Genomic DNA, 22,962 nt, shown 5'->3' on the forward strand with positions numbered 1-22,962 from the left:
ACTTCAAGCAAAGTGGATTCTGTGCCTCTCCTCTCTTCCTCCAGACTCTGGGACCTTGATTTTCAAAGGAAATGCAAAATTTACTTCCATCAGAGAACATAACTCAGCAGCAGTCCAGTCCTTTTTGTCTTTAGCCCAGGCGAGACGCTTCTGACGCTGTGTCTTGTTCAAGAGTGGCTTGACACAAGGAATGTGACAGCTGAAACCCATGTCTTGCATACGTCTGTGCGTGGTGGTTCTTGAAGCACTGACTCCAGCTGCAGTCCACTCTTTGTGAATCTCCCCCACATTTTTGAATGGGTTTTGTTTCACAATCCTCTCCAGGGTGCGGTTATCCCTATTGCTTGTACACTTTTGTCAGACTCTTCATCCCTCCATCTCTGGTGTCTCTTTCTATTTCTCACCTTTCGTCCATCCCACCCTCCTGACATTTCACAAGTAGCAATATCTGTGGAAAGCACAAGCTATTTTCCCTTCCGGTCTCCAAAAGGACATTTTAGTGAGTAAAGAATATTTCTGGAGCGTATATTCTCTCTGAAGACATATGTCTTCGTTTGGGGCCCCTTATTCATCTCCTCTGTAGGAGCCCCCACACGCTCGGTTGTGATTCTGTCCTGTCTGCCTTATGCTGAGGATGAGCACGCTGGGTATCCACCTACATGGCTGGCGAGACGTAGTCGCCAGTCAATGGTTTGAAGCTATGAAGCTACCTAGTTTAAATATAAACAGTACCGCCACAGCAAGATACCATTTCATTAAAACTTGATTTATCCTTCAACATCAGTACATGTCCTGGTTGGCTGATACGTGCTGCAGAAGGAAACAGAAAGGAAACAGAAGGCTACATCATCGACACATAGAGGCCCCTTTTCACTCCAAACTCTGGAGTAACACGTGGCCAGGGCCGGGATAGCAGTAGCATCACGGGCTAGCTATCTAACTAGCCATTATGTTAAGAGTTAGATAAAATATAATAAATTATTAAATTCAAGCCAGCTAACTAGCAGACTTACATTCACAAAATTTGTAATTATTCATCGTTTTATTTATTGTTGTATTATTATATATTTTTTTCATAAAGCAGGCAACACATTTTTGACTCAATGTTAATATATACGTAGAAAAACCACAAAACACTTTAATAGTAAGTACATTTAACTAGACAAAATAGCTATCAGCATAGTCAGTGCTACAAGGGAAAGTTAGTTCAAGATAATCTTTACTGCTGCCAGTCATGAGAAGCTCTGTAACTAGCATGCTTACAGTTGGCGATGAGTGTGTGTTGTTTCAGAAATAAATGGGCCTACTCTAAAATAATTACAAGAATCCACTCTGGAGGCATTTAGTATATAATGAACTTCTCAAAAAAAAAATCTCAGGGAGGCACATTTTGTGCACATGCCTCCCCGAAAAGGTCTGTGTACTGCCCTGCTGTCGTACTTCCCCTTTCTGTGAATATAGAAGACGGTATTGTGACACTGCAGATGCTGATATGGATAAGCAGCACAGGGAGCCAGCAGTGTCAGATCTCACCAGCCATGCCGGTTAAACCTAGAGAGAGGCTCTGAGATAAGAATATTACCACCGCTGATCTCATGGAGACAGGAATACTGTCTTTAAGCAGGGTAGAATGAGTACACAGATGCCATATCTTCATCTGAGGAAGGACTTTTGTGGCAGGATTCTTCCTCCGACGGGGAAGCCGTAGCGTTTTCAACGTTTCAAAATACTTCTTTAAGTATATTTCTCAACACAAATACAAATGTGTCAACCCATACAAAATATTTCCATAAATTATAAGCCGCATGATCACTTTTTAGTAATTTAGCCGACACTCTTATGCAGAGCAAATGACAGGAACAGCTAGAGTAGGACCTTGCTCAAGGGCACAACACTAAATTATTTTACTAGTTGGCTCTTTTACTACAACCAGCAACATTTTCATTACTCTACCCAGCCTTCTTGACCAGTACTAAGTGTGCTTCTACTCTTGGGTTATTCTATACCTGCAAGATCAGCGTTTCTCAAATCAAGATTCTGCATCTGTAGATTTACAGAATATTGACATTGACACTATGCCATAATAAGCTGACTAGAGGAGGCCGGTGTCTTTGTTTTGGACTTAGGCTGGATTTCAATCAAACCCACAGCTGCAATGTTTATATTCTGTAGAAATGTGTACCTGCTGGCTGTACACACATTTCTGAAAAGAGGGGAGAAATGTTTCTACAGATAATACTCTGACCAGTGGCACAGTAAACATACTGCAATGTGGGTTTACGGGAATGGGAGCTTTTTGGAAAGTTTGTTACAGCACTGGACACCAAAGTGAATGCTGGGTGTCGTAATAAGCCTACCACATATAAATGTTTCATTTCATTAGTTCTTTGAAGTGAGAAACATTAATGGAGAGGCTAGATTAGACTGGAGAAAAAACAAGCGGTGACGGCAGGTGCATCCCTGTTTATAATCCCCTCTGCTCTTCATCCCCCGTGACGCGACGCCGTGACGCAACGCCGGACACAATGCCGTGACACAATGACACACACAAGAACACACACAAGAGCACACACAAGAACATACACAAGAGCACACACAAGAGCAAACATGAGCACACACACACAGTCTCTTATTCATACTAGCATAAAACACTAAACTTGCCAATATTCTCCCACACTCCCAGTCCATCAGCCCACTCAAAACATCCGTAGCTCTCCTCAAAGGCAGCTCTCACTGACATGGGTCATGAGCAGGGTTTCCCAATGCTTCGGTTTCCAGGGATCCACCAAATCACAGGCAAACTCATGAGGACCATGAGTTTGCCTGAAATAATATACCCTGCAGCTCATAATGAGTCGATGTTATCAGTGAACGTAATAGATACAGGTCTATTCTTGTTATCAAAATAATTACAGTTGCCAGTATTCACTATGTATCATTACAGGCCACATGCAGTACCATGGCAGCAACCAGGTTGAAAACCCATGACCAAGAGAAACATCCTACATCATTCATGCTTTCAGAGAGGTAATTCGGTTTCTGTTTGTAAGGAAAAGGGGAATGAAAAAGTAAAGAAAAAGTGTACATCTAACAACAGAACAGGGCCTTTGGCAAAGCCCTATAGGATCAAATCCAATTCTGGCTAGATACACATTAAGCCCTGTCACTCAACAGCACTAGCTGCCTGTGGAGCAGAGAGAGGAATGTTGAAGAGACTGCTTGTGCTGGTGGGAGCTTCCCTCTCAGGAGCAGGGGAAGAAGAGCACACACACACACACACACACACACAAACACTGTCAGACACAAACACGCAAAGATGGTGTGTGCGCATGCACACGAGGGATGAAATGCGCACCCATCCCTTAAGGCCATGATTCACGTCCCAGCACCAGGCACCGCAGCCAATCAAATTCGCCCGGGACCAAGACGCCACCACACTGGGAACACTACTGTTGGCAAAATCTAACACACACAAACACAGAGAGATGATACATGATACACATTTCTATCACAGAGAGATGATACATGATACACATTTCTAACACACACATACACAGAGAGATGATACATGATACACATTTCTAACACACACATACACAGAGAGATGATACATGATACACATTTCTAACACACACAAACACAGAGAGATGATACATGATACACATTTCTAACACACACAACCACAGAGAGATGATACATGATACACATTTCTAACACACACAAACACAGAGAGATGATACACATTTCTAACACACACAACCACAGAGAGATGATACATGATACACATTTCTAACACACACAAACACAGAGAGATGATACATGATACACATTTCTAACACACACAAACACAGAGAGATGATACATGATACACATTTCTAACACACACAAACACAGAGAGATGATACATGATACACATTTTTAACACACACATACACAGAGAGATGATACATGATACACATTTCTAACACTACAAACAAAAACCAACACTCCTAAATATGAAACGCCTACCTCAACTAAAGAAAGGACAATTGAATGTCTGATTAGCTAGGTCTATGCCTTCCAGTGCGAAACGCCCATAATGTACAGTCACAAAGCATTAACGAGTCTATTTACTTTAGTGCTGGATTTTAGCTAATTATCTTGACTACACAAGTAATTACCTTCACTTCAAAGGCTCAGTATGGATCCCAAATGGCTCCCTATTTACTACTTTGTGTACTTCACCATATGGGCCTGGTCAGAGGTAGTGCATCAAATACAGTAGCCGGGTGCCATTTAGGACTCCTCCATGAAGCCTGCTCCCATAGCTTCCTGTGCAGATTGACGTATATGGCATTCACACGTAATTGGCTGATCACGCTACTGTGTTTGATCAACGGACATGTGAGAAGAGCCCCAACAGTTTCAGTACTAAACACACACACACAAACTCTTACAGACGTACACCCACACACATTTTAATTTGAGAGCTGGGAGGGATGTTTCACATAGAAATTAACATCTTGCATCACTTCATGATGGTTAATGAAGGTGTCACAGACCTACAACAGGGATCAGTAACAGGCAGATTTCCGTTAAGGGCTAAAAAAAAGACCATAATCACCAGGAATCATACCCAGTAAAATAAGAAATTATGTAAACGTGTTGCAATGTAATGAAGGCGTCCTATTAGATTTTTGTTTCCTTATTTGGGGTTGAAGTGTACTGCAAGTTTTTTCATAATAATAATTATTTTCCGAGCTCTGGACATCTACAAAAATCACCCTGATGCTCTATCTCTCCCTGACCAACAACCAGTTGACAGAACTGCGTTACATCAGTAGGTTCCAAACACACAACAAGGAATCCATTGTTTTTGACTGTAGAGTGCTACAATGTGACAGAATGATATTCAAAGACTTCCATTTCTGTTCTTTTGAAGTTGTTTGTTTGGCCTACCTTGGAAACACTCCATTTCCATTTCCCCTCTGTGGTACGTTTAAGCACGGTGCATAAATATTTATATTTTCTACCTAATCTACCTTCGGCCAAGCTAGTGTATCACCATAGCCACAGGACAACAGGCCTATGGGGATAGGAGGAATATATTAGAGGAGAATGCTGAATATTTGCCAAAGTTTGTGTGTTTCTCTGTTGAAAGTTAGAATGTTTGTGTGTCAGTTTTATGCAAAAGAGGTGCTTTTTTAAATACTCTTCCACTGAAATATTCTATTTCAACTTATCCATTTGTCTTCTTGTCTTCTTGTTACATGGTCCTGAGGAGATTCCTCTCATCAACGTGTGTCACTCCCCTGCGCAATTTTGAACAAAAACATTTGAGTTTGTGTGTGTGTACCCATGCTTGGCAATGTGAAATGTGTAACACTACTGACATTCCTTATTCCTTCCTAACCTACGTTGGTGACATCTCTGTGTTGGTGAGATTAGGCATTCATTCCCTCCCCTCCTCTTCTTCTCTACGCGTCACTACGGTTTCACCTGCTAGCTGCCTCGGAGCCATCCTATCAACCTATCAGGCAAGGCAATGTTACGCACTCCGAGCCCCAGGCCCTGTCATGCTCGGTAGCCTGCGGCACGGTGTGTGAGTATTTGAAAGAAAGCGTCTGTGCGTGCGTTTGTGCATCCGCGCGAACGTGAGTTTGCGTGCGCGTGCGGCAGCAAGTTTGTGCGAGTGTGCCTGTGGTGCTGCATGCTACTAGGCTAATTAGAAGGCTGTCAACTCTGTCAAAGTCATCTGATGACACTGATGTTGGAGATTGATATTCACGCTTGACTCCCTCGTCCTCTCTCTCCACCTGAGTGCTTGCCGTTGTGTTGTTTACTTGCCTGCACAATTAGTATCTGATTGTTGATAGTCGGAGGACTGAGTGAGGACGTCTCACGGTGCAACTTGATGATTGGGAGGTTGGGGGAATATTCCGCTGAATGTCACAGGCAACTTATTTTTGATATTGCATAAAATTACCGTGAAACCCACCAACCAATAGGTTAATTTACTGCTGCCGTTTCATTCTGTGATAGAAAAAAAATATATATTCTCTAAGAGAAGTAAATGGGCAGATGAAAGTGTACCAATAAATACTTACAATGAGTGAAAACGTTTTCATATTTTGTAATTATGTATGAAAAGTGCAGCTTTTTTGCGTTATGGTGGGGAGGGTATGCTACAAACACAGAATGGTGTGAGAGTATACTGGGGGTCCTTAAAATTGTTACCAGTAGACCTTTACTTGAGTTGAATGATAAACTCATTTATCAAACTGCTGAAAAGACCAGCTGATCCTCCTCGGGTATTATATTCTATAGCTTCTTGGAAACACTGAGATACAAGTTTCTTTTTTTATTTTTATTTTTTTATATGTGGCTTGTTCTCCCTGCTGAACTCTGGTAAAAAGTGAACTTTCTGATGGAACAGGGAACATGCCTTAGGTGTAGTTGGTTTTAATTGGGGTTATTAATTAAAATTATTTCTAATGGGTGAGTTTACCATCTGTTGACACAAAGGCTGCTATGTGTACAGGCTACATGTTAACCAAGGTGAATTTTCAGTACATTTACCATACACTAGCTGATTGAAGGGACCTCATATGCCATGGATCCTGTACACATTTTCTATGGAGCCACAGTGCCATTATGTGGAGAGTGTTAGAATGACACCAGGTGAGACACATTTGGAAATGTCCAATATTGCATGCGGTCACTAATCTAACTGGATTCATGTTAAGTAATAAACAACTGCTCAGGAGGTAATTTTTGATGAGGCCACTCTCCCTTGAAGTAATTGGTTAAGTCTTAAAATAACTGGATCTGTGATAGTATAGGAATTGCCTTACTACTGTATGTACTCACCTGACAACTTGAAAGTTAAACATTTCTTTGTTTGTGTGCGAGAACAAATCATTGGGATGGCTTTATTTTATTCCTTTTATTAGAGGGTGTTGGATCAGGGGTTGGTTAAAATCTCTTTCCAGCTGAAAAGTCACAACTTGGTTACATGCCATAGGATAAGAAGAAAAAATAAGACTTTCAAACGATATCTGCCTGTCAAAACAGGAAAAGGCGCATCCACCTACCCAAATAGCCTTCTGCTCACCTGAACATTTTGATTTGGATTGGTGGGAAGATATTGGAGACAAGTTCTGAATCTCAAATTTCATACAATGTTTTAGACTGCTAAACAAAATTAAGGGGACACTAAAATCACACAGCGGGCCTCGAAGAACTAAATATATTTAAGATCAAAATATTTACTGTACATTGTGTAATTCATTGAGAACAAAATGACGCAACAACGTTCAGTGAAAACCAAAATCAACAACCGATTGAGGGCTGCGAGACCTGGATTAGGACATCAGTGAGCTCCTGGACTGTCTATGGAGCTACATGGCAACGCCGGATGCACTGATACATAACTTCTCCAAGGTTCTCAATTGGATTCAGGTGTGGGGAACATGAGGGCCAGTCAATGGCATCAATGTGTTCATCATCCAGGAACTGCCTACACACCCTGGCCGCATGAGACCGGGCATTGTCTTGCACCAGGAGGAACCCAGATGCCAGTCGAGCTGCACTTGCTGGGCTGTGAGCCCAGGTCCCACTAGAGGACATTGGGTCCTCTTGCCATCCTCATGGAGTCTGTTTCTGACAGTTTGGTCAGAAACATTCACACCAATAGCCCGCTGGAGGTCATTTTGTAGGACTCTGGCAGTGCTCCTCCTGTTCCTCCTTGCGCAAAGGAGCAGATACTGGTCCTGCTGCTGGATTGATGCCGTTCTACGACCCTGTCCAGATCTCCTCATGTAACAGCCTTTCTCCTGGTATCTCCTCCATGCTCTTGAGACTGTAATGGTGACACAGCAAACCTTCTTGCGACGGCACGTATGGATATGCCGTTCTGGAGAGCTGCCTACCTGTGCAACCTGAATGGTCTACAGGTACCGCCTTATGCTACAGGTAGTGACAAGGACACTAGCAAAACTTGAGAAGAATAAGTCAGGAAGGATAAGGAGAGAGCAATTATCTGTGGCCACCACCTGCAAAACCATTCCCTTTTTGGGGGTTGTCTTTCGGTAGCCTCTCCAGTGTACCTGTTGTCACTTTCACCAAAACAGGTGACATTGTTACACAATCGCTTATGCTTCCTAACTGGACGGATTGATTTCCCTGAAGTTTAATTGACTTGGTGTTATATTGTGATGATTACGTGTTCCCTTAAAAAAAAAAAAACGCAGTATATAGTATGCCAGAAGATTGTCCCAAACAATAGCATAACAAAGGTGCCCGGATGGTGTACTATTTCTGGTGGATTTTCAAAGTATGCATCCTTGCATGTTTTTTGGGGAAATACAGACCACAATCCACTGCCCAGTACGAAGGATTTCGTCTAATCTTTTCATTTGACGAAAACATTACTTATCGTCACCTATATTGATAGTTATTGCGTCAGTGTCATTCACGTATGAATTAAACAAATGTTATGCCATGAAATAGATTTGGTAGTATAAAGTTCTTCAGTCTTGCTAACATGGGTCCAATTCCAAGTAGTAAGATACAAGTATTACTGGTTTGTTAAGATATTAAAACAGCCAGTGGCAAAAGTTCATAGATGCTATTCGTAGTGGAAGTTAAATATTCATAGAAAAGAGGAGCTTGTCAGTTTCAGTGGGCTGATCATGTGACTGGAATGGACCTTTAAAAATATTCTTAGTATTTTAGCATGGCATGAATATTTGAACCTCTTAAAAATGTTCAGTCAGCGTTCTACCACCTGGCGATGTACTGCTTCCTATTATGTCACTCTGCAAATAACATTACATCCTTTTCTATGGTGGATCCTGAGTTGCTCCAGAACCAATTAGTTTATAATAAAGAAGAACCACATTGCTCAGTGGTTTTATATCCTCTCTTTTTATTATCATTGTCCTGATAAAACAAAATAAAAAGGAAGAGTCCCAGCAAGTTTTTTCAAGACCTGATTTAAAATAAAAAATTATATATATTTTTTAGTTGAGTAAGTATAAAAGAAAGTATCCAAAACAGCCCATTGCTACCCAGAAAAGTAACCTATTAAAAAAAAGAATGTTATGAAGTCCTACAGCTAAACTGTCAAAATGACCCAGAAGTAACTGTGAAAAAAGGCAACTCAATGATTCACCACATAATGTGAAAACCACTATAAAAACTAACGATTCTCCAAACGTAAAGTAATGCATGTTTAGAATAAATAAACACAGGCCCATCTTCCTGTGTCTACACTTAAAAGGTCCTAGAAGTAACAGTCAAATTCATAATGTATAAAATACATTTAACTTTTTTTGCAATAAACCTATACATCACACGCACAAACAAATGAAGTATTAAAAAACTCTGGGCAGCACATTTTTTTGGTTTTTTGAGAACAACGCACTTTCGGTTTCCATAACAACAAAACACTTCCCATCAGGTGAGCATCTGAATTATACAGATATATGTTCAATCATATAAATATGTACGAACAAAAATATACTAAAACCATTGTAAAAACATCTTCTGATTACAAAAGGATTAATGCCAAAGGGAAGCTTCTTTTTGATCAACTTCAATAACTTAAGAAAATTATACCAAAAATGTCACGGTAAATACTTAAAGAAAAGAAAACATTTTAGCCCCGTTATTTTACACTGCTATGGCTTTTTACACCGTTTTTTTCACAACACTCGTAAAAACCACACTGCAGTGCTCACATAAGTCACCAAAAGTATAAATACTTTTGCTACAGTTAAGAAAATCCACTGTACAGTACCAATTTCTTTCAATCTACAAAATAAGTTAGTAAGGCAAATATTACAGTTATTTACAAAGTTCATTTAAATACATAGTAGTTACTGTTGAGTGGAAATAAATGGCGTAAGATGAGTGAGGTGAGAAAGAAGCAGCGATCTGGGCAGAGGCATGGTCATACAGGCATGGAGGAGGATCATGGCAGCAGTCTTCCTGCACAGTCATAGGGTCAACGGGAAACATATAAAAACTTTTTAAAAACAGAAAAACTCTAATTAGCATCTGATATTTTTTGGGCAAGTCTATATAACCCTCCCTGTATCAATGTCTTTCCTTCTTTTTAAGTTTGGTGCTTCATGAACATGAGCGTGGAGAAAGGTAGATTGGGGGGGGGGGGGGCAGGGGGGAAGGGTTGGGCACATTCATGAAAGCAGCAGTTGTCAGACCAGCAGGCGGGGCTGAGGAGGAAGAGTGGTTGACAAGCAACCCGGTAAACACAGTCAGCCAGGACAGACCTCTGGAAAGACCGATGGAGAGGAGGGGAAAAGAAAGTAGGCAAGTCTTCGGTTGGGACGAGTATATATATGTCTGCATGCATGCAAGTGTATGCTTAAGTTCTGTCCACGTCTACCAAACCCGAACTTCCGACTTTATGTGCGTTTGTGTGCGCGTCAGTCCACGTCACTCATGTCGCTGACAGGTTGGTCCTGGACGATGCTGAGGTGGTTCATAGCACGGTTGAAAGCGGTCTTGACAGCTTTGCGGATGCTAGATGTTCTGCCTTCCATCATCTTGATCTTGTCTATGGTCTTGTCCATCCCCAAAGGGACCATCTTAGACTTAGGAAGCCATTGCCTTACAAAAACAAAATTAAATAGATGGTGACACTTTATTTCATGATGATACAAATAGGTAAAGGTAAAACATTCTCAAAAACACATTTCAAGGATGACAAATTATTCAACAGGTAATAAGATGATGTAAAACGTTTAGTATTTCAACTGACAAACAGTTTGGGAAAAGTGTGTGGCAATGTTAACAGAAGATCCTACCTTTTTGCAGTGTACTGGGAGAAAAACAAGTGCCTTACCAGCTGCGTTTGTTGTCGAAGAAGAGGACAAGGAAGAGTTTTTCTTCGTTCTTGTACTGCATCTGTTCTCCCACCCGGAGAACATCGAGGGGGGGCATCGGGATGGAGACCCCGTTGTGCTGGCACCCCACCCTGGGCATGTTGGGATCGACAATCTACCAGGATGGGAGAAGGACCGCAGGGTTACTAGGGGGTGTTGTCTGAGCTCTTATAACACAAGACACACACCCACACCCACACCCACACACATACAACTGGCGTTTGTGATGAAGAGGTGCGTCCACTAGGTCCTTTCAAACAAACATCAGGCCTGTTTCTTTGACAACTGTGCCACCCAGAGGAACTGGACAAAAGGGGAAGCCAAAACAACGCTGTAGGGAGTGTGTCACCTCTTTGTTACACAAACAGTTAGTGTGTGTGTGTGTGAGAATGGTGCTCACTCAGTCAAGATCTGTGAAGGGGGTAGCAAGCAGTGAAGAGTGAGGAGTAAGGAGAAGGCACTGTCACTCACCAGGGCAGGATAGGAGGGGTATCCGCTACATTTTGCCCAAACTAGCTTTAGAGGTTCCAGAACAACCGTTGCAGCACTAGCAGGCATCCAAATATTGCTGTTGCCAACTTCTATAGAAGCGGGAATAACGACAGTCAGGTTAGGACGGGTTCACTGCACACAGAGTGGAACACTCCCAGGCCCACGCTTACAAGTTAGTGATGCGTGTCAACAAAACACGTACGGGTCAAAGGTCAAATGCCCTCAGTACTCACTGGACACAATTGGGCGTAGTGTTTCACACTGTTGAGAGTACTGTTCGTGGCTCAACTCATTAGTGTGAAATGGGTTGTATGACGTTAACACAACATGCAATGGATCTCAAGCCTTGTTCGGTACAATCCAACCGCTTCTCAGCCTCTTTTTAAAAAGGTAGACACGGTAGAATGGCGCCGACGCTGAAGGTATATGACATAAATCACCACGCCCATCATGCCGTACCAAAGTAGAACCAACCTGTTTCCACGCGCAGACAGCGTGTCACCTTGGTGATGCTTGTGGCAGCGTCATTGTGCAGATTCGACCTGTATAAACGCCCACTAGTGCTCCACATGGCACTGCTACGTCCAACTTACCAGCAGCAATCCTGGCAGCCCTGGCAAAGTTCCCGTTTTCAATGCAGGCGATGAGCTCGTTCTTATCATCCACAGTGTTTCTCCGGACCAGGGCCGGTTTGCCCTTACCACATGTTGGAAGACTGAGAGTGCTGCTGAAATCAGGAAAACACATCCACCCTGTAGGTGAGTCACACTGCCTTGTATGACCAATGTACCTTCTGAAGACCACCAAAACACAGCCAAAACCTTTTCCGGACAACAATTTTAAGAGTTGCAGATTTGCAGCATACATCTAAACTAAATGCCAATAAATATGGTAAAAAGAGAGCACTGTGAAAGTATGTAACATTTCTTATGATATGATTCATAGAAAACAATTACACTATTAAAAATGCCTTGCAATAGTGTGGGTTGCGCAACTCTGTTTAAGTTAAATGATGGTTGTAGGCTATTAAATGTGTTCTCCCTCTTAGCCCATGGTGAACACTTCCTGGTTTAATGAGGATGGTGATGAGATGGGCATCAGGTCTTTGACGTTCCTAAGCCACGCACACACGCACTGACACACGTTCCCTTCCCAATTGCACTTGCAACTTTCTATGTGCCTGGCGACTACAGGAATATTTGTCTTGCACAACAAGCAAACTAGGTAAATAGATAAGTAATGAATAGAAATACCAAATATTTTGTTTTCTTTACAGAGGAAAATTACATGTGGAATTTTCTAGCATCTTCAAAGTGTGCCTCAGAGGAAATATAAAATGTTCAATTGTTTTCGGGCATGGTGCCAATGATTGCGGCGTGGTGCAGCACCACAGATACGCTACCGTTCAAAGGTTTGGGGTCACTTAGAAATATCTTTGTTTTCCCAGGAAAACATACAACCCTGTCTCCAAAAAAGTTGAGACGCTTTGTAAAATACAAATAAAAACAGAATGCGGTCATGTGCAGATCATTTATCCCTATATTAAATAGAAAATAGTACAAAGACAACATATCAAATGTTGAAAGTGGGAAATGTAATTATTTTTGGAACAATACATGCCCATTTTGAATTTGACGCCAGCAACATGTTTCAACAACATTGGGACAGGGGCATGTTTACCACTGTGTGGCATCACCTCTTCTTTTAACAATACTCTGGAAGCGTTTGGAAGCTGAGGAGACCAATTGCTATAGTTCTGGAAGTGAAATGTATTCCAATTCTTGCTTGATTTAGGATTGCAGCTTCTCAACAGTTTGGGATCTCCTTTACTGTAGCAGGCAGGCCAGTTTAGCACCTAGACTCTGTTACTGCAGAGCCATGCAGCAGTCATACGTGCAAAACGTGGTTTGGCATTCTCTTGCTGAAATAAGCAAGGCCTTCCCTGAAATGTGTTGTCTGGGCTGCCAGTGGAGGACCTGTGAGGAGTTTGTGTCTCAAACTAGACACTAATGCAGGGCTGCTCAACCCTGTTCCTGGAGATCTACCATCCTGTAGGTTCTCTTTAACCCCTGTTGTGACTAACCTGATTTGTGATTAGAATCAGGTGTGCAAAATTAGGATTGGAGTGAAAACCTACAGGATGGGGGCTCTCCAAGACCAGGATTGAGTAGCCCTGCACTAATGTATTTGTTCTCTTGCTCAGTTGTGCACCAGGGCCTCCCACTCATGGAATAGCCTTCATATCTCAGAACAAGAATAGACTTACAAGCTTCAGAAGAAAGTTTTGTTTCTGCCCACTTTGAGCCTGTACACGAACCCACAAGGATGCTCCAGATACTCAACTAGTCTAGATAAGGACAGTTTTATTGCTTCTTTAATCAGCACAACCGTTTTCAGCTGTGTTAACTTAATTGTAAAAGGGTTTTGCAATGATCAATTAGCATTTTAAAATTATAAACGTGGATAAGCATTGGAACACAGGAGTGATGGTTGGTGATAATTGGCCTCTGTACCCCTATGTAGATATTCCATTAAAAATCTATTTCAAGCTACAACAGTCCTTACCTACATTAACAATGTCTACACTGTATTTCTGATCAATCTGATGTTATTTGAATGGACAAAGAATTATTTCAAAAAGAAGGACATTTCTAAGTGTCCCCAACCCTTTGAACAGTAATGTAAATAAATGCAGGGGAATGGCTGGGGTGAGGTTCATGTACCTACCTGGTGCTGCCCAGCAGACTGCCACTAGATGAGAGGCTGGACTCCGAGGCGCAGCGTCTCCTGGGTTCTAGAGGCCTGCTGGCGCCCAGCTCCTTCTCAGTCTCCTCCATCACAAAACCATTAGACAAGCCTGAGGAGACAAATGAAGAGCAGGTTAGTCAGGATACTGATCATAAACCGACAATACCATAGACAAACAACTTCAAGCTTTTTAGAGTTATTTTTAGTTGATAATTCATGACAATATGCATAAGGGAAATTGTTCCGTTCCTTCAGAATACTTTTAGTACATTTTAGTTTTATGGAATTAACGCTCCCATCCAGGGCACCTTACAGTTACTACATTCAACTTAAAACAGCTATCATTTTTTTCTAGTTCTTCTTGAGGGTTTATGTTTGAGTCCCATCATGACAAGACCCCTATTTACCGGTGTCAAGGCGTTTAACGGGGGACTCGTCCTCCCTGTCTCTGTCCCCCTCGCTGTCCCCCCCGCTCGCGCTGCGACTCCTCTTCCTGGTCCTGGGATGGAGAAGTGTCTCCAGCCTGGGAATCACCACTGACAGGAAGGTCTTAGTGCCCAGCTGAGGGCACCCTGTCTGGGCCTCGCCTCCTCCTGTCGCCACCTGCTTCTTCACAGGGCTGGAGTTCTTTGACTTCCTGAAGAGCACAGCAGTGCGGCGGTTCACTGCCCCCGGTGGTTGGGCCAGGGCGGAGGGGGCCACAACACCTATGTCCCCCTCCGAGGGAAGCGGGGGATCCTGGGAGTCGGTGAGGCCGTTGAGAGGGAGATTGGGGCTGGTGGAGGAAGTGCTGTTTGGTTTCTCTTGCTCTAATTGGAGCTCTTGGTGGGTCTTGCTGTCAGGCGTCGGGCTAGGGGTGGGCGTGGGGTGCATCGGTTTGAGCGTAGGTGGTTCCGAGTCGTCCTCAGAGTTCAGAAGGGGAGGTAGGGAGTCGGAGGGTTCTAATTTAGGAGGTAATGATTTGTCACCTGTCAAAGAATGGGAACACAGTGATGAAACGCAGACATCAGAACATTACAAATAAATCCCAAAGAAACATGAAAACTGAGAAATCTTCTTGAGACACCAGTACCATTCCTTAAAGTACATCATTCTTACGGTGAAAATGTATAGTATTCATAGCCAAATTCCAAGACTTGAATAAAAACAATGTTATTTGTTTGTATATTTGGATTCCTGTTAGTTTTTACCAAAGCGGCAGCTAGCCTTCATGAAGTCTACGTATCAACTCTGTCAAACCGTGACAATGTTAAAGACGTGAGAACATGCGGCCATTAGAGCGACAATAGTATCCAACCCCATCAGGCAGACAAAGGTATACCCTGAGGCGAGGGATATCATGTGTGGTAGCATTAACAGACCACGTAGTAGCACATTAGCATGGCTCAGGACACTGCACAGTGTGTGATGGCGTGACTAACTCGGGGTTAGCGTTTATGGTTCATTCTTAACCTAGCTCCAGTAAAATCTAGTTTCTGCTGACAAAACAAAGGAGCACATGACATTCCGGACACCATGTAACGACATGCAACAGTGCCTGGAGATATGAGGGCTATGAGGCTAAAAAAGCCACCCCGCAGTCATAAAAATAGCATTTCTCTGATTGCAGGCGCGTGGGGGGGGACCTACCCTCATCGTTGGATCTTGGTTCATTGATCTTAAGCCCCTCCCCCTCCACCGCTTTACTCCTCTCTGGATGGGAGGACGGGTTGGAGGAAAAGTGGGAGTGGCTTGGATGGGAGACCCTCCTCAGGTTCAGGCTCATCTCGCTGCGCACGTCATTGATGGTCTTTTTAAGCAGTTTCAGGCGTTTGGAGCGCGAGGGGCTGGACTTCATGGAGGACGTCAGGTCCAGTTTCTCCAACAGCTCTTTCAGCTGCTCATCCAGAGGCATGTGCTGCCGGTTGGCGGGGACCAATAACCGGTCCACTGGGAAAAGATCATCAGATAGCACTGTCACGGAGTCATTTTGGTGGGACGTAAACTAAACAAACATTCACCCTCGATAAGTGGAATTACGGAGGCCCTGGATTAGATCGGTGCAGCCCCAATTTATTCTAAATTAACTGATCTATCTATTACACTTCTCCAGCGTTCTTGCTCTAAGGCCTTACCGTCCTCCCAGGTAAACGGCAGTGGTGCTTCAATCTTGGGCGGCTCGGGCAAGTGCATCCCAGTGTCCTTCTCGAAACCGATCCGCAACACGTCCCTCCGCGTCTTGCGGATCAAGGCGCCGCCCTGGTCTCGAAGACGCACAGCTGCCCGATGGAAGAAGGTGTCTTTACTGTTGTACTTCATGCAGTTAAAGACTATTAGGTTGAAGTCTGACTCAAAGTCATCCATGTTGGTGTACACTTGGTCGTTGATGCGTTTCCTCATGGTGGAGAAGTCCATGGGGTTCTTGATGTGGTCCAAGTAATCAGGAACCTATAGAGCATTGAGATATTCGTGTAAAGTCCAGTCTTTTATCTACACAACTTCAATACACCTCCAGCATGGATAGAAGACACACATAAAAGTAACAAATAAAAATGGTTTCCGCATGATTAGTGAGGAATCTCAGTAAGTAAGCCTTACCTCTTTGACGTTGACTGGCTGGGCAAAGATCTTGGCCTGGTCCTTCTCCTGAAGCTGTTCCAGCACAGCCCTGAGCAGGATACTGAATGGAGTCAACTGGACCTCCAGCAAACTCTGCTGTAGCTTCATCTGAGAGAGATAATCGGCATTATTCTATACTGTACGGCTGTAGAGTCAGAGATAGGGTGAGCTGGTGGTGGGGGCACGCGGGCCCAGATCAAATGACAATCTTAGAATTGTCTCGTGAGCTGTATTAATACATTGTTAGTTGCCGTGGGGGGCAGTTTATCTGACCTACCTCCTCTCTCTTCAGTTTCTCCCTCTTTCGTATGAGCTCCAGGAGGAGCCTGGCTCTCTCCAGGTCGTGTCTGAGACGATGCCATTCCTTGAGCTGCTCTTTGAGAGCCCTGCTCTCCTCTTCACTCTCCTTCTGTTGTAGGAATGGCACACGAACCAGAATCATGCATAAAGAGTTAGAAGGCCAATGCATCATAATACATCAGGGATTGGACACTGGACATTTCAACGGTAAGTAGGGGTACATTGGAATGAGACTGGAGTGGGAATGGAATGTACCAGGGGAGGACAAGTTTGTCAGAAACAGGGGCAGAAGTGCATGACTGACTGTCTGACTAACCGGCTGTGCCATGTGGGTTTTCTGGTGGCACTGTTGACTGGTCTGTAGTCGTCTGATGAGTGGTACTCCATTCCTCGCCTGTCTCTTTAGAGTCCAGTAGTTCAGAGCCAGCTCCACAAACGCTTTCTTCTTCTGCATAGATACCTGGTTGAGGATGGTGTTTAACCTGGGAAGAAGCCGAGACGATAGCAAATATATTTTAATTTTGCTAATTAAATTAAGTAAATGCCTATGTCTAAAACCAAATGACACCCGTTTTTGTTGGTGTTTTTTTTTACCTTCTATACCTGTGGTACATTTTACATTCACTATACAGCAGCAGATGATTACATTGTGCGCAGATGAATGGCGAGGTGAACTAATCTATCTACCTTTGCTGGGGAAAACTAGGCAAAACCACAGGTAGGACTTCTTCCTCCAGCTGTGGTTCCACCCTCCTCTTCCTCTTCTGCCTGCCTTTCCTCCTCGCCCTGGTGCCGCGCTTCTTCTCTCCATTCCGAGAACACAATCCATTTTTAGGCGTTGCATCCTCGTAGACGCTGAGGGGCCTCTTTACGGAGCCGCTGGGTGTGTGGGCCCCGCAGAAGGCGGTCTTCTTCACCGAGAAGGTCGGCTCGCCGGTCTCCGTGACCTCCTTGACGGGCTCCATCTTCATGAACAGTCCGGCTTTCTGGGCGCAGCTGACGTGGAAGGCGACGTAGCAGTTAGCCTTGTGACACTGGATGCAGGCCCCGACACCCTTCTCCTTACAGAGGTAGCAGGTGAGCTTCCAGCGAGCGGGCGGGATATTACGCACTCCGTCAATGGGCTCGACGAAGACGGCGTTGGAGAACCCCACCTCTGGCACCCACAGCGCGCACACCACGTGGCCCCAGCGGTCGTCGTCGGTCTTCTTCACCGCGCCGCCTTTGTTGGGACAGAGCACGCAGTGCGCCGGTTGGGTGGGCGACTGGAGGCAGTGCCGGCACAGCCACTGGCCCTCTGGAATGTAGGGGACACCGTAACACTCTTGGTGCACGGCCAGGTTGCACATGTCACAGAAGAGGATGACGTTGCTGTCCTGGCCGTCACCGTCCATGCAGATGCAGCAGACGGCGTCCTCGTCTACGGTCAGCTTGTCCTGGCCCTGGCTCTCTTTCTCCATTCGGGACTCCTTCTCAAAGCGGTCCACCAGGAACTCAAACACGTTGTGGGACACCTGGTGGTCGGAGGGAGATAAGCAGCATTTGAAGATGGGTTTGGTTATTTGATGGGTGTGTTGGAAGATATTATTATTATTATTATTATTATTAATTTATGCTGCCACCTGTACGGTCACAAAAATGCAAGCTGACTATGTGCTTGAAAAAACACCTTGATACAACTAATCGTTTTGGTCTTTCAATTATATTTGAATCTCAATGCATTTCGAGTGGCATGGAATTTAATGGGAAAACATTTACATATAGAAACACTTGGACATACAGACACTGGGCAAAGTAAATCTACTAGGGATTGGGGAGGCAGTGTCAGCAGGGATTTCCTGGTCTCACTGAGCACAGGCAACACCTTCTACATGGATGTTGCCGATCACCTGAAACCCAACCTTTACAAAACAGAGCTGAACTTCCTCTGTTGGAAGGCCTGTCTGCTCCAAGATTCCCCCATCGTGGTTGACAAGTCCCCTCTGCAATATCTGCTATCAGCATTATTTATTTTTTCAAGCATTCTTCCTATTCAGCACTAACTTTCCTGATTGCTGAAGATCAGTACATAGTACTACCGAGTTGTGTGGTTCTCCAACCTAGATATTATAAGATAAATGCACTGAGACGGTCTGCAAAATGACACATGTCAAATGTAAAACAGCTTTGCCCTTGCAACAAAAAAATACAGGCAGAGGAAGACATAAATAGGTGAAAAAATACAAAAGTACATCCCATGTGTGGCAACATTGAGAAGAATGCATAACGGCTCATTTGGCTAAAATGAAAAGAATTCTGAGATACCACTTAACTTGACTACTTATCCTGACTGTTGAAAGCTACCCATGCCAAACAGCATGAAAGCGTGCAGCTTGACGCTGCCATTTATAATTTTCTATACAGCTTTAAAACTACAAAACACCAAACTTAGTCATACAACCGACTGGCACACATTTTCAAAAGATTGTTGATGCCATTTGTAGTTTTTGTAGTTATAAATTAACATAAAAACTCCTTTGACTTCAAAAAGTTGTTTCAGCTACATCACACGGACACTGACATGCAGACTTAACTTGGCTTCAAAACAAATTTCAGCAGCCATGGCTAATTCATAAATTAGGAAAGTTAATGTGCTCATTTAAGATGGAGAAAAATACTTTCTGAACATCTGAAAATTCCTGCCAAAAAACATCAAGAATATTGAAACTAAGAGCATAAAACAAATATTGGAGCTGCTATAGAAAAATACAAAAATGCATTCTAGTAAAAGCCCTTTTCTAGTTATTTATACAAAGCTGTAATGCATCATCTTACATTCATTTTTGTTTATATGCGGGAACAAGCAGGTCTGTCCCTGCTGGCTCCCATCATGACATTTAGGAATTCTGGGCAGGCCTACCTGGCTGACACCCTCACTCCTTCTCTTGTCGTTGACCAGGTCCAGCCAGACGTAGTCCTCTTCATCCATATCATACTCTACCTCCTCATCCAGCTCCTCAGATGTCTTTTCCACATACGTGTAATATGCCGGGGGCCTCCTGGGGACGGCTGGAAGATTATACTCCACCGTCCGGATTTTGGCCTCTGGAAGGGCCTTTGCCGGTGCCACCTGTGCCGCTGTAGCTCCGTGCGCTGAGTGCTTATTCGCTGCCACTGCCGCGTTCCTCTTCTGCTGGCTGTTTTTCAACCGGACAGAGCGAAGCAGCGTCTGCTGGGGCTTCTCGGTGTTCTCCTTGTTGCTGTTGCACTCCATAATCTCCTGGGCTATGGGGTCGTCGTCTGAGATCACATCCAGCTTGTCGTAGATGCTGATGCGGTGCACGCGGCCGTCAATCTCCATGTCCACCATGCGCTGGGCTTGGGCGTAGGTCAGAGTTGGTTTGTTTGGAGACGGACGGATTGGGGAGGGTGGCCGCTGAGGTACGGGGACTCTGTGGTGACGAGCCTTCTTCCTCATCCTGGACACCTGAAGAGCCACACGTCAGAAGAAAAGCAGGTACATCAGCTTGTATTCTAACACAGTGAGGTACAGAAAACCCAGCACGGGAATAGTTTGCCATCCAAACACAATGTAATGTCAGTGGTGTACAAAATCTGTTGTTTTTGACTGGTTTCACTGCCTGAGGAGTGAATTTGGGTATGGCCGAGGAGACAAACACCAAGATTATGTCAACAAGGATCAACAATCAGCCTATAGCAACTGAACTGACAGTTGGAAGATGGTGCATCTGTTGATCGATGAAGTATGATCTGTTTTAGACAATTTAATCCACATGTGATCTTTGAACATTTCATTGCATTTGAAACTAGAACGGAGGGTCAGTAAAACAAGACTAGAGCATCTGTTAAGCCAAATGACAACAAAAAAAGTGTCACCTAAACGTATATTGAGGACAAGTGGATAATGAAAAATTAAAAAGACATGGCTTATGTTCAAAAGATGTCCCACAAGAAAAGATGTCCAGATTTCCCACAACACCAACAACAACGTGAGATAACTGCTATGACCACCCGAACAATGCAAGTCAACTGCTTTCCAGATAAGAGTTGAATGAAAAGTGTATACCAAGAATCATTTCGGGAATGCATATACGTAGATAATTAATTTGGCTTTAGGTAGTTGTCCAGCGTCAATATTGATGTAAAAAAGATATATATTCGTGGGCTAATAAACGTAAGGCTGCAAGATTCGGTCAGTTAAGAGCTAGGCCTAAACAAAAAGAACAAGACACACAGGTTTTGCCTTGAGACAATCATTTTGGCAAATTGGTAACTTTGTTTCATCTACTAGTGCCAGCTCAGTACCCCACCCACACGGACTATGAACTGCACAATAATAAATTGCACGCTTTCATTTAACATGGCATTGAGAGGGTGTCTTTTTTTCAGGTGCCTGGCGAAAGAGCACCGAGACACATTAGCGTTACAATCAAATAGCGCATAGGAAGCAAGTGTGGGCTCGTCTCTAACAATAACACTACTAACGCTAGCTACAGTTAGCAACCTAGCAAATGGCGTCAAACAAAACAAGGCAAGGGAGCCCTTTTAAAGTATACCGTGCTTTCCACAACACCTGCAAAATTAATATAAGAATGGATGATCATGCTCTACATATAATAGAAGAAAAGATGCACATAAAAAAACAAATAAAAGCACATACCTAAGAGCTACAAACAGTTTTGCTGATTGTAGATAGAAGCTAGTCAGCAGCCTTTGAAAGCAATGGCGATATGGCCTGCTCAGCAGCAGTAATTCCGTACACAATGTTTTCATCCAACGGGAGATGCTTAGGCTTTTTCAGTAATAAAGGAGAAGAATGCAGTTTGGTGCCATCGGTGTCTGGGTAAATGCAATATTGTGTTCAATCATGAGCATAAAGGTATTTGCTGAAGGACTATTCATGGGTCTTCCTATTTTGGCTTCCTCCCTAGAACCGTTTGAGGCTACTGCAACTGCAAGCTCTAGCCCTTCTCTGTGAAGCTAGCCACAGAAAATGTTAAAGCCACAATAGTGGAATTTGCGTCTAAATTTCAAAATAAAAGTGCCCAATTGGATAACTTCCAAATGGATTTAAACGCTAAAATCGTCCCATATTTGGACTAGATACTGCTAAAACGGCTGGAATGTTATTATACAATTCAACAACAAAACAACATTTACTTAATTTCACGAAAAAATAAATCAGTTAAAATTGCACTGTGGCTTTATTAGAATTCCGTATGCTCCAGCACACGTATTGGAAATGAGACCTATGAGGAGCTGAGCTCCCGTACTCCACCTGGCCAAAATGATTAACATTTTAGATATAACTGGAAAATATAGCTACATCTCTTCACAAATCCCAATTTAACCCCTGCCTATAGTCACTGTATCATTTCAAATCCAAGACCCAAAAAGTTGTTTTTTGTTCAAATGTTTTTTAGAGTTCACTGTATATGTTTAGACCAGTTGTAGAGTAATGTGAGACCCATCGATTTAGTTTCCTCAACCTGCCTTATCTCCACATTTTTCATTATTGATCTAGATCAGATTTCACGTAAGAAAGAGATCTGTCCCTAATAAAAAGAATTACATTTTACATGCAAGTAAATCAAGTCATTGATTAGTCTACATTGGTCCACAATCCATCGATGAGGCTTTGTAATGTAATTATGCCCCAATGCAATTATATAGTCATATACATTGACATTTTAACAGATGTATAATAATTCATACAATAGCATTGTTTGGCATGATTTAATTCAAATAATGCATGCTTTTCCTGTTTGTATTCATTTTGCGTAACTTCCAACGAGGCACTTTTAAAATGAAGGCAAAACGCAAATTCTACTGGCTAATCCTTGCTGTAGCATGGTTCATGGAGGTGAGTACTTCGGCTCTTCCCCCACAACAATGCAATGCTCGAGCGTAGTCCCACCCGTTACGCAGTACGCAC

The 22,962-nt window shown here is 43.3% G+C and overlaps 1 protein-coding gene across 1 annotated transcript; it reads right to left on the reverse strand.

Annotated features, from left to right (window-relative positions):
* Positions 1–9,287: 9,287 nt before the first annotated feature.
* Positions 9,288–21,981, reverse strand: brd1a (bromodomain containing 1a). Its single transcript, XM_010887112.5, has 14 exons — positions 21,688–21,981; positions 19,927–20,493; positions 17,715–18,541; positions 17,344–17,509; positions 17,005–17,136; positions 16,707–16,835; positions 16,244–16,556; positions 15,759–16,058; positions 14,537–15,097; positions 14,109–14,238; positions 11,975–12,108; positions 11,361–11,470; positions 10,850–11,004; positions 9,288–10,614 (listed from the first exon to the last, which is right to left on the reverse strand). Exons 2-14 carry the CDS (start codon positions 20,482–20,484, stop codon positions 10,431–10,433), a joined length of 3,699 nt encoding a protein of 1,232 aa, XP_010885414.2. The 5' UTR covers positions 20,485–20,493; positions 21,688–21,981; the 3' UTR covers positions 9,288–10,430.
* Positions 21,982–22,962: the final 981 nt, after the last annotated feature.

This window comes from Esox lucius, chromosome 23 (genome assembly GCF_011004845.1).
Source record: "Esox lucius isolate fEsoLuc1 chromosome 23, fEsoLuc1.pri, whole genome shotgun sequence".
NCBI classification, from domain to species: domain Eukaryota; kingdom Metazoa; phylum Chordata; class Actinopteri; order Esociformes; family Esocidae; genus Esox; species Esox lucius.